The sequence below is a fragment of the Varanus komodoensis genome, unplaced genomic scaffold, assembly GCF_004798865.1.
Source record: "Varanus komodoensis strain SLA01 unplaced genomic scaffold, ASM479886v1 scaffold18_3, whole genome shotgun sequence".
In the NCBI taxonomy this organism is placed as follows: Eukaryota; Metazoa; Chordata; class Lepidosauria; order Squamata; family Varanidae; genus Varanus; species Varanus komodoensis.
The window spans coordinates 16,099,484-16,119,057 of NW_025335549.1; the positions used below are offsets into that span (position 1 = coordinate 16,099,484).

General features: G+C 48.5%; 1 protein-coding gene across 2 annotated transcripts; it reads left to right on the top strand.

The window, feature by feature from the left end:
- The first annotated feature begins 39 nt into the window (after positions 1-39).
- Positions 40-15,978, top strand: CHIC1 (cysteine rich hydrophobic domain 1). 2 transcript variants are annotated; one of them, XM_044427391.1, is made up of 6 exons: positions 40-215; positions 6,688-6,742; positions 11,572-11,727; positions 11,816-11,872; positions 12,521-12,580; positions 14,510-15,978. In XM_044427391.1, exons 1-6 carry the CDS (start codon positions 40-42, stop codon positions 14,558-14,560), a joined length of 555 nt encoding a protein of 184 aa, XP_044283326.1. In that variant the 3' UTR covers positions 14,561-15,978. The 2 variants fall into 2 exon arrangements, with proteins under 2 accessions (XP_044283326.1, XP_044283327.1); XM_044427392.1 differs by lacking the exon at positions 12,521-12,580.
- The last annotated feature ends 3,596 nt before the right edge of the window (positions 15,979-19,574 follow it).

The following is a 19,574-nucleotide window of genomic DNA, read 5'->3' on the forward strand; positions in this document are numbered from 1 at the left end:
CGGCGCGCGCCCGCGCCCGCGCGCCGGCGGCGGGAGGCGATGAGCGTCCTGCTCCCCAACATGGCGGACTTTGACACGATCTACGAGCTGGAGGAGGAGGACGAGGCGGCGGCGGCGGCGCCCGGGGCGGCGGCGGTGGTGCGCAGCCAGGAGCTGCCGCGGCCCCGCGACGCGCCCGAGCCCGTGGCCGTGCGGGGCGCCGGGCACATCACCGTGTAAGCACCTGGGGCGCGGGCGCGGAGCGGAGCGGGGCGCCGCTGCCCGGAGCGAGGGTGCCTCTGAGCGAGTGCAGAGCGCGGGGCGCTCTGGGCCGGGCGCGCCGCTGGGGATGCGCGGAGGGCCGGCCCGGAGCGAGCTGCAGTCCCGAGAGCGCTCCGGAGGGGATGGACTCCGTGGCGCGGGGAGTGCCCCTGAGGCCGTGCAGAGCGCCGTCGCTGCACGGCCCTCCCCCCCTTCTGTCGCTTTAGCCCTGGTGGGGGTGGCTTCCATGGCGCCGAGGCTGCTCCTGAGGTCGTGCAGAGCGCCGCTGCGATCGCGCTCCCCTCGCGAAGTTCTGGGTGGGTGAACTTGGCCAGGGTGTGCGGGGGCCCCCGTCCCCCACGGCCCCCTTCTTTTGTTCGGGGGAGCCTGAAGCAGAGAGAGAGAGCCCCCCCCGGGCCGTCTTTTCCGCGCCAGGAGAGGAGCATGGCGTATCTTTAATGTGTCATCGCCAGTTTTCCTGCACGGCTCGCCCTTCGCAAAAGCACTTTTGGATGGGGAGGCGAGTCGTATTTATCCGTGCGCAGGCAGCGAGGGGAGAGGGAGGCCAGCAGGTGAGGCGGGGGTCCTCTTCCCTTCCTGGGAGGGGGGGAAGCCCAAGATTGCTGCAGGCGAGCTTTTCGCTGCTTGCAGATGCCCGGATCCGGGGATGCTGCTGCGGTTGCAGGGGTGTGCTGGGGCGACTGGGACTGCTGGGCTTTGGAGGCTTCCCCTGCGCGCCCTTCGCTCCCTCTCCGCACACACACCCTTCCGCTCCGCTCCGCTGCCCTGGGACCCCGTTATGCCTCTCCGCCTTTTGGTGCAATGGAAGCCTGCGTCTTTAAAAGTTGCTTTTTCTTCTTTTAACTGCTGATTCGGATGGGCAGCAAGCCTGAAATTGTATACCGATTGGGCCACACAAATGAAACGGACAAACTAGTGGACGGCCCTCGGAAGCAAGTACACGGACAGCAATGCACGTATTCTGTCCTGAGAGGGAAAACCTCCTCCGGATTTCTTCAGGGTGGTTGTGAAATACAGTGGACCCCTCCAGCCGGGTCTTCTGCTTCTCCCCCATCCCTCCACTGCCCCTTCCTGACTTCATTCACTCTGCTCTGCGCTGCAGTGCAGAAAAAGCACACAACTGTGTGCGCTACAAGAACACTCTCAGCCGACCTTTTCATTGATGGTGTTTGTTTCAAAATCAACATTTTGAAAGAGCAAGTAACAAATATAACGTAAACATCAAGTAGCGGTTGATTGTGGATAGTATGAAGTTTACTCACTAGGGATGGTGAAGCAAACATGGCAACAGTCGAAAGGGTGAAGCTGAGGGTTGCTAATAGTTCACAAAGTAAGCCCATGTGCAACCCTTTCACCATGTTTTCCTTAAGAAGTCCTTATTTTATTTAGTCATGCTGTGAAACCACACATTTTTGTTAAGTTTGTTTTTAAAATTTAACCATTAAACATGTCATAACTGGTTAATCATGGTTTCTCAGCCTTTTATGCATTATCCTAATAGATTTTTCCTGTTCTAAAAAAAAGCTTCTTAGAATTCTTTATCAATCCTTAACAATCACCAGCTTTTGAATAAACTCGCTTGTCATTTTACATGTAGTGTGCATGCATGCAAACTTTCTTTTGGTATTTGGAAATAATAGGGTGTGCCGTACCTAGCATTCGTCCGCTGTTTTATTCTGCTTCCTTGTGTACAGTCTCAAATAGTACGCTTTCAAACAGGTTGGAGTCATCCTTCCTTTTTCCTGCCAGTATATTCAATATAAAACTTAGCTTTTCATTTGGCACAGAATGAGCTTGTGAAATTCCCTGCCACGGGATGTGGTCATGGCCACTAGCTTAGGAGATTAGACAAATGCGTGGAGGACTGGGTCTGTCAGTTGTCATTTGCACCAATACTGCTAATTAAATGGAGCCTCCATTTTCAGAGGCAGTGTACCTCTGAACGCAAGATTTTGCACAAGACAGCGGTAGGGAGAGTGGTTTGTAAGTTTCCAGAAGCATCAGGTAGCCTACCATTTGAAGCAGCGCTGTTGCTTGATCTAGCAGGGCAGACATAATTTTGTGCCATTCCGACACTGGGCTCTCCTTTTAACCAAGGTGAATATATGCAGATACATTTCTTGCAATGCCATGCAGTGGTTCAAGCCATAGGTTGAGGGCGTGTCTAATTAGCTGTGATGCCATGTGCTCTGTTCTCCAGGGTCTTGGCTTTAGTCCATGCTATTGACAAAATAGGCTTTGGGGTCTGAATAACTTACTTCCCAGAAGAAGCACCACTATATTCCAAGAGCCCCTGCTTTTTCCTGTACTGTTTTCCCAGTGTTCCCAACTGGGCATACTGAAAGCTGCTTGCCGGATGCATCTTTGACTTGCAGATCTATAGAAAAGCCATTAGGTTTTGTGTAGAGGAGTAGCTTTAGTGGGGTGCACTCAATTTGACTGTACCTCTAAGGCCCTTCACTCTGCATCTCCTCCGCTCTCAGGCCGGATATGCAGTCAGATGGTCAGCACCTGGCGAGGGCTTTCAGGGTTGCACTGAACGGCTTTCCAGAAGCATTCTGTTCAGCTACTTCTTCCTCTTTTAAGCAGGCTTGAAAAACCATTTTGTTCCTGCAGTCCTTTAGAGATCTTGTCTCTATTTATGTGCTTTTGTTAAGATCATGTATTGCTTGATTGTTGTACAGTTATGTCTTCAAGTGCATTTTAATGTATATTAATTTCAAAGGGTAGGATATAATAAATAAACATAGCGGAACTAATGTTTTTAAGTTCCATGGTGGAGTTGCAGAGTTACTTGCAGAGTACAGAGAAAGGGCAGCTTACTTGAATTGGCTTTTTACCTGTGATCCAAAAGATCTGTTTTTCTTTAAGCTCAGCTATGCCTCCCGCTTCCCTGTGGCAGATCCTGTGTCCCTGAGGCGCATATGTGAATAATCCACTCAGATGAGTCAAAAGATTCTGTGGGGTTTTTTCAGTCTAATTGGCATCACTGGAAGGAAGCACATCAGTTCAAATATAAGAGAGCCACGTGCTGCTGCTGATTAATTGTATTTCTATACCACTCAATAGCCAAAGCTCTTCATGTTGTTGGCGTATTCATAGATGCTCCGCAGCAGAATTGGAATCGTGCCATGAGGAAGCATCTCTCACGCCACATGAGTCCCAGCACAGGGCTTAATTACTAAGGGTACAACTCATTTGAAGCCAGTGGATTTAACAGTGTTTCATAAAACACGCTTCTCCAGGGGATGCATCAAATCAGGCTAGTTTGGAATAATGCACATGTGCAGAATGCTTGGCAAATGTGGGGATAGTTTATCGTGATCAGCAAAACCGTTTAGTTGCGAACCTGTTTCCAGTCATAGTTTTGGGGATGGTTCTGTATTTGACCCCCTTTTCATATCTGCTCTTCTTCTGTAAGAGGCTTAAGGGAACCCATACCTGCGCATCTGTAGCACTGGGCCCTCCGCATGCTTCTGGAAAACTTTGAAGCGTCATGTCATGGCCTCATTTTTCAGAGGATATGCGTTCACTCGAATGTGATCTTGGTTGTAGGGGAAAGGAAATGGTTCTCCTTCCTTAGCATCAGGGTATGGGCATATCCTGAAGATGGACTTCAATGTGCTTGGTCTCTTTGTGTCCAGTCACCTCAAGGAATACCTCTGCCAGGACCAGCTGAAGGCTGCAAAGTCATGAGCAATCATTTGTATCCTCCAGAATAACAAGACCAGAGCTGGCATCATGCACATTTCAAAAACCTCAAATTGTGGGTAGCCGTGTTCATTTACAGGAGGGGAAAATCAAAACGGCAGGAGGGTCATACTTTGTATTAGCTGGATCTCGTGGGTGGTCAGCAGGATTTTTTAAAAATCTGATTTAACCAAGTACAGCATGATTAGAAACCTGAATCTGACGGGCTGTAAGCTTTGCTCATAGGGGAGTGCTACCTAGATCATGGATTATCCCATGAGGAACGGGCGTGATCCTATGTGAAAGGCGAGGTATCAATGGATGAATGGAGCTGGCTCGCTCAGGGATGCTTTGAGGTGGATGAATGGGGAGAGGGGGAAGCTCCCACAGCTAGCCAAGGTTATACTTATGGGGAGAGGCTGCTTCCATGGGGTATGACAACAATTTATTCATTAATTAAAACATTTCTATGCTGCCCCTTGCTGAAGCCTCGGGGTGGCTCAATGGCATCAGTGGGGATGAGGTGGGGAGAAAAGACGTACGTTCTGTATTTCTGCTAGCATAACCGTTGTGGGTGGACCAGGGAATTCTGCTCTAAAGTCCTTTCTCGGTGTGGTGCAGTCTCTGTTCATGACACGTGCATGCGTTCTGGTCCAAGATCCACTCAACAATTGATGCGCCAAGATTGTGCGCTTGATGCTGCATCGCTGTGTCAGCTGGTGGATTCAGAGGATGCCCACAGGGTTGGTTTGGGCCATCAGCGGCAGTTGTGGCAACCTCAGTCCGGGAAGCTGGGGCTGTTCCAAAAGATGGCGCCCCTTGTTGCATTTCTCCAGGGGCTAGTCTTCTCACGTTGCTTTCCCCCTTTGTTCCGATATGCTCCTCATGGGGTCCGAAGGCCTTTGCCCTGATCAGCTTGGAAGGATGGGGAGAGGAACCTGGCTGTTTTTCTCACAGCAGGAGGGAGGTTCTTTGGGCTCCTTGTACTGGACAGCAAAGCAGCAGGTGAAGTTGTTCTCGAGGGGGAGCAGGCAGCTTGCAGGGGGAGCCCGGAAAACTCTCGTGGGGCATATCGCAGTTCTCAGACCCTCTGTGCAGGCTACTTTGGGGGCTGGGCCGGCATCTGATGGTCTTGAAGAGCGGTAGGCACGGCAGTGGCATCGCTTGGGTGCGCGGGACACGGCTGTGCAGGGCAGGGGTCAACTTGTTTGACGCACCAGGAGCTGGGACAAAGGAATCCCGGGTCAGAGGTGGCAGGTCTGCACAGGAGGGGGGGGCAAGGCAATCCGGATGCTAGCAGGGCAGCTGGCATCACAGCAGTCCTCCTCCCAGGCAGGGGCTGCACCAGAATGCCGCTCCTGAGTGCTGCTGAGCTGTGCCTTCCTTGTGCTTTCTCTCCAGGCCATCATGGCTTTTCTTGTGCTGGGAGGGAGAGCCTCGCAGAAGGCCTCGTGACGAGCATCCGCCCAGAAAGCAGGGGGGAAGATGACCATGCTTGCTGCCCCACAAATATGCCTGTGCCTCTGGAGGGCATTTCCAGAGATCTGTGATGAGGCCAGAAATGCACCTGCACACTCTGATCATGTTGGGCTGCTTCTGTCTCAAGTTGGGGCCCCAGATGCGTTGTGTGAGTTGTGTCAGTGGATCTGGCCCTATCTGGCTCGGAGTAGAGACGGAAAGGTGGGGTGATTTCAGATACACAAAATGAAATGCGACCTATTCAGTCATTTTAACCGCTTGAAACAGATGAAGGGCAAAATACTGCCCACGTTACATCAGTTAAAACATTTTGGGCTTCTACTGGAGGGTTCTTTTTTGAAACGGTGATACAGATGTGTAAAGGCGGGAGCAGCAAAGGCAAAGCGACGCCTGGCAGAACTCCGTCAAGGTTGCTGAACAGCCTGCACACAGCTGGCTCGCTAGGGAAAGGAAGGCAGGAAAGAAACCTGGTGACTGAGGCATTGTGGAACTGTGTTGCATGGAGCAGGCAGATGCCGAGGAGAATCTTGCTCTAGCCGAGCGGTCTGTTGCTAGGCAGAGTTCAGGGAGTGAGCGATCTCACTTTTACTTGGATGTGGCTGGTTCATTTGGATGCTCTCGCCAGGTGACTCCGTAGCCTTTTTGACCACCCATGGTGAACTCAGCCTGCCAAGTGATTTCCTACCAGGTCTGGATGACACAACAGGCCACCTAAAGCAAACCCAGGAATGCACGAGGAAGGTCGCAGAGTCAAGACGAGGCAGCTGCGTGATCCCGTCCTTGGAAAGATCCACTGCGATCGCTATTAAAATGTTGCATCCTTGTCACAGAAAGCTTGGCAGCGCTTTCAGGGGATAAGGCTTCAGAATCAGTGCCTAGCATATCACTGTATCTTCAGCTCCAGCTTCAAAGCCTTATTCTAATTCTAACCAAATACTGTCCATCAGGATGCAGGCTTCAGCAAGGAACTGATGGAATGGCATGTTACTTATGCAAACAGAAAAATTAATTGCGCCAGTAAACCACAGCAGGAGGGAGAAATAGGCATCTGGCTTTTCAAATAATTTGCTTAATAGGAGGAGACTTCTTTTCTTTGAATGTTGTCTGCATTCCTTTAAGCTGTTTAATGTATATTTGGCAGTTGATGTGGAAAGTAGCAGTGCATTATTCTAATCTGAAATATAAAAATAAATAGGGCAAAAGTTGGGAATATAGTTTAGGTTGGGTGGAAATGCTTTCTCTTTTTTTGTTTTCAAGGTTTGGCTTGAGCAACAAGTTTGACACGGAATTTCCCTCTATTCTGACAGGAAAGGTAAGTTGGAGTTTGCACCCATATTAAATTTCAAGCATCTATAATTAATCAGTCTTAATGTTGAAAATCCTTCTTGAAATCATATGTGCTGGTCCTGAACACTTTTCTTTTGAGGCAGAGGTATGGATTTCCATAGAATTTATATTCAGGAAAATACACAGATTTCATTCAGTCACTATGAATATCAGTCACTTCATTTAGTTGAATTTAAGATCCCCTTAGTTCTGCCCAGATCGTTCCTCAGTTTACCCACCACTTCTGTCTTATATCTGAGAAATTCCCCAGATCCTGGCACGGCTTTTTCATGCTCAGGCATCAAGCTGAGGTCTTGCACAAGCAATGTGTTGCATTGCAATGCACACTTTAACCACTTCCAAATACTAACTGATGATCTTACCTGGCATGTGTGTTCAGTACCTGCCATTCATCTCTTCTTTCCTTGCAGCTGCCCCTTTGCAGCTGTCCAGGTGGGTTTTGCCCCCAACAAGATCCAGAACAGCTGTGACTATTCTGGCGTGGCAACTAGCCTAAGTTGTGGTCTGCTAGAATAATGACCCCAGTCCAGTAATCCAGAGCCCACTGCAGCACAGAAGGTCCACCTTGCCCACTCTGTGCACAGGGAGAACATACGTAGCACTGATCTCCCTTTCCAGTGAAACCGCCGAGATTCCCCATTGCGGCCCATGCTGCATTCCTGAAACAGCCCACCCTCAACCTGCTGCTCTCCAGATGTCTTGGCCTACACCTCCCAACACGTTCCAGCCAGCCATGATGGCTGAAGCATGCTGGAAGTCATAGTTCCAATGCATCTGGAGAGCACCAGCTGCCCTGCAAGGCAGCCACTGCTCAGAGAGCCCAGTCTAGCACACTGGGTAAAGGGTGCTAGAGGCTTGTGGACTGGGATAGACTGCAGATATTCTGCTTGTTTTTGCTGGGAATTGATCAAGAAGGTATCCAAGCATTTTAAGTATAGAGAGGGTCCCCAGTAGCAAAAGTTCCCACCTTAAATCCATGGACAGTGGGCATGCTGGGCTTTGATCATCCTGGTTAGAGGAATGCAGCATATTTTTATATGGGACCACTTTTGAAGACAGTCCAGAAAACGTACAATGGCGGGGTTGTTAAGCAGGACCGTACTGCACCAATGTTCAAAGAACGCCAGCGGTTTTCACATTGCTGCTATGCGCAGCTCCGTGCACAGCCTGTGAGTTGCAAAGGCCTGAATAGCTTGTGGTCAGAATATTGGAAAGGCCCCCTTCTCCCAGATGCCTTGTCCCACACTTTAAGACAGTCTGAGGCCCTTCTGCAGGTGTTCTCACCGTTGGACCTGGCGTGATTAGAGAGTGGTTTTGAGGCAGGACTCTGCTTGTGAAATACTCTTTCTAGGCACATTTGCCCTTTGCTATAATTGTTTGGCCTCGTGTGCCAGGTCCAAACAGGCCTATTTGTCCAAATATTTATCATTCTCTCTGTAACCAGCCTTCTTTTAAGGTTTTGTTTTCATCATCATGTTACTGCTGACACTTCTTCCTGCTACAACTGCTGTTGTGTATATGTGAATTTATACTTTGTTTACCTGGCTTTTATTCAAAAGTGACAGCAGTGTAACCAGCTCACTTAATGGGATGACTGAAATGATGCAAAGTAGCATGGCCCACGCTCTGAGTTTCCCAGATCTCCTCTTTCAGGCAAAATGTTCAATTAAAAGGGGAAAAAATAGATGGTAGCGATTTTGAGACTTGACCGTCACGCCCTGCAGCTTGTCACTGTTTGGAGTGCGATGTACCTTTCCTCTAATTAGTGCAAGGACGAGCTGAGAAGTTCTGAGCTAAATCTTAATTTTGTGCTTCTACATTCTGCTAAGAATATTTGCTTCAGATGTTCAAATTTTGTATAAAAGATACGCATGACAGTAGCAGCACATTTCTAGGAATGCCTGCTCAGATTTGTTCCTCACTGAATTAAAGGAGGCTTGCTTTTGGATAAATGTGTATAAATGCAGACTGAATAGCAATTAAACTACTGCTGAGAAGCTGGATTTATTTTTTAAAATATGCTTTACACCTTGGTTGTGGGAACTGATGATATGAAATACCTTTGCAAAGAATGTTAGGCCATATTTTCTCATGGAAAACAGTGTGAATTTGGGGTTGGATTTTTTGCTTTCATTTTTTAAACATGGAGGAACATAACTTGGAGCAAAGGGATGATGGACGTGGGGAATAAAAGATGCAAAATTAGGGACCAAATCCTTCCTCCACCCCAAATACGGCCTCAGCATCCGGTGCTACTTTTTTTTTCCCTCCTTCAGCCTTCTGGTAATTTTTCTCCTGATACATCTCGAACTTCCCCAAATTCCTGTGTGCACTTTAAAAACATATCAGTCAGAAGAATTAATCTCCACAAAGTGCAAGACGCCGTGTGGAACACTTGCATGTTTAGGCAAGTAGTCTTGTTCCCAGTTTTGGCTTTCCTGACTGATTAAACGCTCGTTTGCAATCTGGCCTCCATTTTCCGGTCACCTGGGGCAGCCAGGGATACTTCAGAAGGAAAGTCCAGCCTGGTCGCCTGACCTCAGAACAATGGTGACTCCTATGGGGAAATTGGTGTGCAATGCAGGGAAGTATAAGTCATAAAACGTACCCTTGGTATTGTGATTCAGCACGAGGTGTGATTGATGGGCCGGCGATCGCGATGGCCAAAGAAGGCAGAGAGGGCCTGCTGGTCTTTGCTTGTTCGCTTCCTCTCCTGCATCCTGTTGTAAAATATTATGACCCTTTTCTCTCCGCCCCTAGTCCCTTTTATAGTTTGTTGAACCTAAAAGGAACTCATCTTTGAGAACGTCTGGGGGTGTTGGGTGTTTTGTTTTTTCTTTTGAGTCAGACGGATTCTAAAGTTCGTGGAGCTCTGTCCTGAAGAACCCCATTCTTGCCGTGTTTGCTTGTTCTCGGAGGCCCACCGCAGGCTTTACGCACTGTGGGAGAGGACGCTTGATCCCCTCTGTCCAAAAAGGGCAGCCCCTGCACACAGCCTTGCGGGCTCAACATGTGCCAGGGTCTAGAACGAATGTGTAACATAAATTCGCTCCTCTGCTGTGTTGCACATCAGGAAGGAGCAAGCCCCCAAAGCTTGCATCCGGCGAAACAGACGGAACATTCCCTCGTGCTCCAGAATGAGGCAGATTCCCAGAGTGCTCGGTGGGACTGTGGCCTGTTGTTTGTTTGCTTGCTTGTTTGTTTGCCTGGGAAGAGACATATTCAATTTGGAATCCATTTCTCGTCCTTCAGCTGCATTTCACTAAATTCTGACTTTGCTGGTTTCTCTTGCCATTGGCTTCTACAACACCTTTTTACTAAAAAGCAGCCTAGCAGGTCACTCTTAACATAGTAACGATTTTTGGTTAGGAAGTGTTTTCCCTGGTTTGCTTGGAAGGAGGCAGAGAAGAACGGCCACGGCAGGTACTTGCATACGGCAGATTCAGATAATTTAGATACAGCAGATTCTGTGGCACCTGGGCAGTGTCTGGATTGCCATGAGATCATTCAGTGTCCCAGATCCTAGGCTGGAACAAGGCTTTGACCTCATCAGTGGGGAACCATGTACAGCTCCTGTCCCCTTTGCACAGCTAGTGCAAAACCTTGGAGAAAGGATTTGGGGTGGGAAGGGGAGGGGAGGAGGCTGGTACCCCGAGAGACACAAGGTGCTCTGGCATGGCCTAGGCCTCCCTCCCTCTCCCTGAAGGGCCACGACTAGAGTGCCAAAATCAGCTGTCGGTCTGGTTTTCAGAGTGGGGGAGCACGGAAGTGACCTTCGCTTTCATCCCTCCTGCTCTGCCCAGAAAGCCCTTCATCTGTTGCGTTAAGAGAGCTAGGATGGCCCATTGGGTGGCACCTTTTGGCTGGCCCCTACCTTACGGTTAGAGGGAAAGCCACCTTAGAGGCACGGACGATTTGTGTCCACCACAGTATCTCATGCAGGTAACCCAGAAGGGGCTCTCCATGCTGCTTGTGCAAACGCTTCCACGCTCTTCTTTTAACTGAAAGACTGCAAACTTCTTCCTTGGTAGAGCTTTACTCTGCTTATTGAGAGAGAGAGCATTTAGAAATGTTGGTATCTGAGCTTTCCTGGCCGAGGCCCAATCCTTGCAAATCCTGTTGAGCTTCCTGTGGCTTGTATCTAACTAGACATAAGATTGCACGGTCAGTGTTTTGGCTGGGCATGTGATAGTCAATGTGCAAATACCTTTCAAGAGGTGAGGGAGACGGCAGCAAGCAAAGGGGACGTCAAGGGCTTTTCCAACAGGACTGCCCCCCCCGCCCCCCCGTTCTGCCCCAGAGGGGATAGCCTTCATTCTGTGTATTTTGTTCCTGGTTAGGGAGTGATGAGAAATAGTCTTGCAGTACCTTAAAGACCAGCACGTTCACACTGGCATAGGCTTTCGTGGGCTGGAGTCCCCTGTATCTGATGCAACGACGCTGGTTTTCTGGAACATTTTGAATTTTCTAAAAAGGAAAATCGAATGCAAGTTAGGGGTGGTTGCATGGGAAAATTCAAAGTTCACAATAGAACAAGTTCTGATGTCTTGCAGAAATTTTGTTGCAGAACTGCCATTCCCCCCCCACCCCCCCACCCCATTAGTTATGCTGGCCAGAGCAGAGGAGAGCCCGCGGTTTTAGCATCTGGGGGGGAGCTGTTCCCCATCCCCGCCCTCGAGAGACCCGGGGTTGGATTTGCAGTGAACACCCTTTTGTGCCGTTGTGCAGGCAAGAGACAAAAGCCAGGCCAGAAGTCCTGAAAAGACCAAGTAATGCAAGGAAATGCCATTGCAGGTGGCCCCCGAAGAGTTCAAGACCAGCATCAGCCGCGTGAACGCGTGCCTGAAGAAGAACCTGCCGGTCAGCGTGAAATGGCTCCTCTGCGGCTGCCTGTGCTGCTGCTGCACTCTGGGATGCAGCCTCTGGCCCGCCGTCTGCCTGAGCAAGCGAGTGAGTATGCACAGGCAGCGCTGCACCACGGCGGCGGCCAGGCGGCCGGCGGACCGCGTGCTGACAAGAACCTGCCTTTCTTTTGTAGACGAGAAGATCGGTTCAGAAGTTGTTAGAATGGGAAAATAACAGATTGTACCACAAGGTAAGCAGGAAGGGGGCTGCTCTGATGATGGGGGAGGGCGTGGGGGCTCCTCGAGCGAATGCATTTCGCGCGGCCGCTTCGTGCTTCGTTCGCCGCTGTCGAAGGCTCCCCTGCGTGGCATTCCGCTAGGATCGTGGCTGCCACGTTGGGAAAAGGGTTGGCTGTCGTTCTCCGTGCGATGAAGGCCCGGTTGCTACCTGCCATGCACCGACCGAGGTGGTAGTTCAGTATTTCTGCAGGGCACAAGGTGAGGGACAGCTCGGTTGGAGACGGAAGAGGTTGCGGTGTTGCCTGTATCCAGGGCTTATCTAGTCACAGAAGACATTTAATGGCAAGCTGTGGAGGGGGAGTTGTGGGGGCAGAGTCCCTGCGGCGGATGCTCCGACATGCATGAATAGTGCAGAAGCCCCTTCTTTGAGCAGCCATGCCCCAGCCGGTGCCACGTGGCTTGCCGGGGCTCGGGGACCTCCCAGCGCGCCTGCAGCCTCCCCCGGAGACTGCAGGAGGACTGAGGAGGGGCGCATCCGTCCAGGGCCCGCGTCTTCTGTCAGGCGCAGGGAAATTTTAAACGCAGGAGGAGGTTAAAATTCCCAGGGGGTTTAGACGTGTTGCTGTTAAGGTAACGCCAAACGTTGCATTATTTTCTAGCTTGGCTTGCACTGGAAGTTGAGTAAAAGGAAATGTGAAACTAGCAATATGATGGAATACGTAAGTACTTTCTATTTTCGGTTATCAGAACGCCATTGCTTATGAAAGCATAATGTCTGTTTTCTTCTTACTTCGTGGACAGTTGCTTACTGAGGAGTAAGTCCCACTGAAGAGCAGTAGGTATTCTTCCACGTAAATGTGGCTAGATCGGATGCCACCCTTCGGCCTACTTTAATGGCGACCAGCCTTGCTGGCCGGGTGCTTCCTCTGTGACCAGAGGTGGCCTGCCTGCCCACACCAGTTGCTGAGGGGCTTGGGCAGGAGGAGGTCTTGCACCCACCCTCTGGAGGGATCCTGGGACAGCTGCTTTGCCACCGTGTGCACAGAGTGCTGGACTGGAGGGACCGTGGTCTGATCCAGCAGGGCTTTTCCGATGTCCTTTTGTAGGGTGCAATCCTATACTTGTTTAGGCGGAGAAAAGCCTGCAAGGCCCAGGAGCTTTCTCGGGCCAGTCTGTGGTCTACTAGGGAAGCCGCCGCACAATCATAGCATACAAAATCAGAACCTGGAAGAGCGGACTTCCAGCTTATGGTCTCACTGCAGTCCTTTACTTCCACGGATTAATGTTGGCACAATTTAGGTAGGGCGGGAAAGCGATTGCTGCTTTCACCCGATCATTCTCGGCCCATCAGACATTCCGCTTAGACTGCTTGGCAGCTGCTGTGTTCAGCCCTGCCCATTCTAGGTGCCCGCACTCTCCGTGGCCTGCAGGCTGCTAATGGTGCAGAGACTCCTCCTGCCGTGGTCTGTGTCCCTGGATTTGCAGGAAACATCACTCCCTGTACTACGGAATTGTGAACGTTCAGGCAGATCCTTGTTGATCTCAACTAGCCACCTTTTCTTTTCTTTTTCCCCTGTGCGTAACTATTCTGGTTAATATATAGCCTTAATGTAGCCATCATGAGCCCTGAGGGGCTGCTGAATATCCCATCAGGTCTCCTTAACAGTGATATATCGCAGTGACAACACTTCATCAAGCAAGTTACTAGCCCTCATGCTAAAGATACATGCACCATGTGTCTTCATTTACATACCTTCTTAATTTTATGGAAGTTTGGAACATTTGAGGCTGACAGAGCAGTAGCACTCTGAGAATTCTCCATTTGAACATTGTGAGAATTCTCCATTTGAACCTTGAACCTTGGCTCGTCCATCCTCCATTTAGTTATATGCAAATACGTTCCAAACCCTCACTCAGCAGCCTTCTCTGTTGAATGTTTTGCTTCCTTTTCTAACAGTTCATAATAGTGAAGTATTGCATGCCTGGCACGTTTAGGAAGTATTTGATGCTTTTAGACTGGCCCAGGGACCAAGCCTCATGCTGCAACTGATCTCTTATTGACTCAGGGGTGGCTTGGGATAACGTGGGAAGAGGGGGCCCTGTGCAGTGGTTGTCTGTGGCCAAGGAAGCCAGCTGTAAGTGCCTCTTTGGCCTTGCAGGCGTCCCTTGCACATGTAAAGCTTCGTGGGTGGGTAAAAAAGGCGCTGATCACACAAGATAGAAATCTACCACAAGCTGCTGGTGCCCCCTAGGGGGGAAAATAAACAACGGGAAGCCAGCTGCAGGGCCCACTGAAGGATGAAGACAGCTTAGTGGGACTGAAGGAAAGAGCTGCCAGCCCTGCAGGAGAACCGTTCAAACTGGGACACATCCACCCATGGCCTGACACCCACGCATCGTTCTGTGGCATGCCTGAGGAAGGCCCCAGGCTCTCCACTGTTCTTGTCCCAAGGACCACGCGAGGCATCCTGTCTGAAACCTGGGCGACCTGCTCCTGCTCCGCACGGGCAGAACGGAGTCAGATGACCCAGGCAGCTTCCCGTGTCCGTCCCCCAACGTGCTGCATACCGGCAGCTTTGCTAATGTTCCTTACACACAGGAGCTGAATGTATTGGCTAACGTATCTTTGTTTTTTCCCCCTTCTGTAGGTAATACTAATAGAATTCTTACCAAAATACCCCATATTCCGACCTGACTGAAGAACAGTATTACCTTTCACGTTACCTGTCATTTCCTACCTGTAGTGCCTTGTAGGGGATGTTGGAGAGAAGATGGTCTACTTTGCTGTGATTTAAAAAAAATCAGAAGTGTTCTTTGGTAGAGTTACCTTCCTTGCTATGTTAATTTCTTTTGTTTTAAGAAGAAAACAATTTGCACATTTTTTAACCGTTAAATAACGAGGCTTGTGTGTGCACTCCTGAATTTCTTTTAACAGTAACTGATAGCCGTTGCCACTCACGATATCGTATCAGTGCTGGTTTGTAGCCTTGTCCGCATATGCTGCCTTATTAATTTCTAAACTTGCTCTCTGTTTGCAGACATGCACCCTAACCTAGTACGCCGAGTGTGTCACCTACAACTTCACACTCCCTTAAATTCTTGACGAGAGATTATCAAGGTTAGCTTACAGTAACTAGAAAAACTTTTAAACTAATCTGCTTGCATAAGAGTTACCATGCACAGCACCGGTTTTCTCCTGTACTTGCCAAGTTGCTCCTTTTGCGTTTTTTGTGGGGGGTGGGAGTGAATTGCTCTAACACAACATGTTGTAAATATTGCCTCATTGCATTATAAGATTTGTGGTATGGCGCCCAAGGTTTACGAAATGTATTATCACTCCTCCTGTTTTGAAGTTGTTCCATATAGATTTATTCTGAATGATGTCTGTAAGCATCCTTTTGAATGTATAAACCCATTCGCGTATCAGACAGTAAAACTGTAATGGGTTTGTATGTACTACCGAATGTTGGACTCAGATGCACTTTGATAAATGAATGCAAAAATGCATCGCGTTTCTCTGTTTCTGAAGGTATTGTCACAAAAGCTGGAGGTTTAACCTCCTGAATCCAAAGATCGCTAAAATTCAAGGGGGCTCCTCAGGCACAAGAGGCATCCAGAAGCACAGCCTCTCAAACTGGGGGACTTCAAATGCCTTTTGTGAGCTCAGATTATGGGGCTGGAGCCTGCCCTTCGTGGAGAAAAGGCGTCAAACAAATCCCCCTAGGAGGTGTCTAAAGAAGCTCTTTGGTTCCCTGCCACAGATTTGATACAAAGAATGTGCTTTTAATTTAAAGGCAAGAAACATCAGTCTCTTGCCTCAATTGTTGTGGTTAATGTTTAAGTACCGGCACAGTAACTAAATTCAGAATAACTTTAATGCTTTGTTACCAGAATGCTGCTTGAATGTTCTCTTCAAATATTCTCTGGGTGAACAGAGCAACGATAATCTCCTTTTCAGAATTATATTTTTACCAAATGGGAAAGGGTTACACCAAAAATCTGGATAAAATATACTGCTGAAACAGAGCAGAGGCCACTGTCGGTTGCTGGGTTCTTGGATTGCAGTACCTCTCTGTCCCAGTGGCTCTGTGCCAAGAGCTTGTGTTGGCTCTTGCCTTGCTTAGTCTTCTTAAGTAGCAGAGTGATTTTGGAGGGAGGAGTCGGCAGGGCACGGTGCTCGTCTCACTGTCTTACAGAGATGGTAGGAGACGATTGGGCAAGGCCAAATATATCTGAAAACCCTCTAACCCCGAGTACAGGGTAGTATGAGGAAGCCAAAATCCAGTCGGAACGAGATCTCTCCGTTTATCTTGCAGGTTTAGATTCTGGAATCATTTCGTTCCATGCTTTTCACACAACATGCTCTGTTTGACCCCACGCTCAATGAGCTCGGCCGCCATGTGACTCAGATGAGGTGATGGCAGCACGTGTAGCTTCCATCTGCCTGTCTTTGGCATCCCCACCCATGGCGCAGTAACTGTTGCAAACTTAGCCCCACAACTTCTTACGGACAGGGGAGTCCACACGCAGCTGAACTTCCTCGTTTAGTGAAATGCGGAGGACACGTGCACACACCCCACCTGCGTTTGCAGAGTGGAAAGCCCTCTGAGTGTTCCCTGCGTGTTCCCTAGATTGAGGGTGTCCATGGAGTCCTTTGTCTTCAGTGGCGTTTCCTTAGTGAGGCTGGCTAGTATTGCAAGGAGTTCTAAGGCACGAGGGCATAACCTCAGCGCAGTTGTCAACTTGGAAACTTGAGCCTCGAGACGTGGGTGTCATATCCAGACTCCAAGAATAAAATCCTTATGCCAAATGATCCAACTGGATTTTAAAATGGAATGTTAAGGAGGAAGAGGCTTCATGCCTCCGCAGAGCTAGGAATTGCGCTCACACGTTCTTGTAGGAGCAGGTATCTCGTGTTCTGTAGAGCTGTTTCTTGTATGGAAAGAAAGGGTCCGAGAATCCATGCAAGGCCAAATTATATTAGACTCCAAATGCCAGAGTTTTTCTGCTCATTGTAAAGTGCGCGGAGAGTGACATACTGCCAAAAAGAGTAATTCTAAATATTAATTCTTGCCTAATGTAACCGAAGCGTCTTCTGGCGTGGAATAACACCGAATCCCAGAGATGTGATTCATTTCCTCAATGCAGAGAGAAGTGTCTTTGGATAGCAATGAGAAAGTTGGGCACGTGTTGGTGCTTCCGGTAATCTGCTCTGAATACTCTCCATATGTCTTTCAGCCAAGTTTGCATGGTTTAGTGGTTACAACAGGGATTGTTGGCTTCACGCGATTGTAACACTGTGCCAAGTTAAAATTGTCAACTTTCCTCATGTTGGCTGTAAGCTTTAAGAAATGTGGCTTCAAAAAGCAAATGTACTCAAGAGACTAATTCCCCTTACCCCCGGCCCTATTATGTGGAAGTCACTTCCACAGGGCATTTAGTGGGACTTGCTTCCAGTGAATGATTTTCTCTGCAGGATATGCATCCTGCAGTTTGAATTCCAGACTTTGTCTACTAAAGGGGCCATACTCACAACTTTTCAGGTGTGCAAGATCCTTGTTTAGACGTTTGTAGTGAAGAAAACATGGTCCAGTGTTGTTGCCACATCAAAACTTTGCACGCATTCTTTCATAGTTGTCTCAAGGACCACCTTTTTGCAAATGTTTTCCAGCATCTCTTCTTTTGGCAGTATTGCCATATAAAGCACCCACAAGAATAATCTGGGGGTTGTTTACACAGGGTAGGGCCCCCTTTCATCTCCCCCACCTTTCCACGTCCTGATTCATGAGCAATGTGATCGCCCATTCACTTTCCTTTAAGCTGCTACAGGTCCGAGGTACGCGTAAAGAACTCTTGTGGCATTGTATCCACATGTGGAAATTTGTGGAAAACCTTGTGGAAAACCTGTTTCCTGTTTGTTTCACAACCTGGTTATCTTAATCATTGTTTGTAAAATGGAGCCTTCAATTTAAAAGTAAAGGACCTCCGAGTCCAATTTTGTAACCAACTAATCTGGCTGAAAGCATTTTGCAGTCGTGGGTGGATGGTCATACAATCTGAGAGCTGTACCCCGTAACTTTTTATGGCATTAGAGGAACTGGGGGCACAGCTCTTTGGTTTTCATGTGGCTGTCAACATCATCATCCAACTGTCCTTACAGTGCTTTTTGGTTACATGTTGAATTGGCTACCCCTTTTCTGCCATCCTTCAAGCTGAATTTTTTATTCAGTGTGGCCAGCCTGCGTAGCAGAGTTGCCTTTTTTCACCATACCCATAATTACTTAATTGGTAGGATGATCTTTAAAAGCACTCCCAAGTAGCAGAGAGAAAGGGCCTTGAATTGTTTCTACAGAACAAAATGTTACAGAGATGAATACCAAAAGCTTTGGTGTTTGGTTGGTAGAGTGGAAAATGCCCACACTGACTTAATGCGAATGCTTCCTACACAGTTTCGAGCCATTCCATGTATTATACAAGATGTGGCAAGAGGTGTACCACAGATAGGAATCTCTTCCACATTTAAAAGAAAAATACAAATTTCCTGCATGTAGTAAGCTAGCATGCCGGGGAGTGTATAACATTAATCTTTATCTCCGATCCCGACTGACTGGACACAGAGCAGTATTTAATTTGGGAGAGCATCTCCCGCGGGACACGCCATACCTTTAGCCCGAAGTCTGTCACATCCTTCTCTGTGACATTTTAAGCTGACAATTCATGCAGTTTCCCATGCAGGCCTTGCTAATCTAGTCTTCCCCTCTGGATGTGCTGGACTACATCTCCTAGCATCCCCAGCCAACCATACTGAATGCACTGGGTTGGGGGACACTGAGCTACAAGGAGACTTTGGCCATGTCAGCATGCTGTTCAATGGGTGTTCCTTCTCTCCACCCAGCCCCAAACTGTAGGCTGCGTTCCTAGTAAACGGCACATTACGATAAATGCAGGCATCCACTCCCCCGTCCTGGTTAAATGCAAAACCCCACATGGGCAACTGTGAATATGCATTGCAGCGTCTCCACATCGGTCGCATCAACCAGAAAGTGCTGGCATTGAGCAATAAGGGGGAAAAAATCCAAGCGTGTTGATACTCAGTGTAAATAGTTACCCATTTTCCTAAACGTTACACAACTGTGTTCATACTCTGCAACTTTGGTGCATTTTTGTTTACGGTTATGACATTATTTGTAACTCATGAAACTTCTTTGTTAAACTGTATGCATTTTAAGTCCTTAACACTTCTGTTCTGTTTACAAATAGCCACTTTTTTAATAGGACCTCATGCCTTGAAGTTTTTACAATAAAAAACAATCTAAATAAGCTTTTTGTCTGCAACTTCATGCATTGACCTCTGTCTCTTAATGGGAATGGTTGGTTTGGCTGGGATGCAGCCAGGAAGCTACTTCAGCTACTGGCCTGGATTCTTCCTTCCTTTCCTCAACTTCTGTACTGCCCAATAGCCAAGACTTTCTGGGTAGTTTCCATGCACTTGAAAACTGTTTTTCACACTCCCAGTTGAAAGGAAAAAGAACGCATATGTCATAGGCATGTCAGGGTCTTCCTTTCTGCCCCCAGATTATTATTATTAGTATTAGTATTAGTATTATTAGTATTATTGATGATGATGATGATGATGATGATGATGATGCAGCACAAGTCTCAACAGGCCATGCCCAGTTCAAAGTCATGCGAGCAGGAATGGCTTTCTAAGCA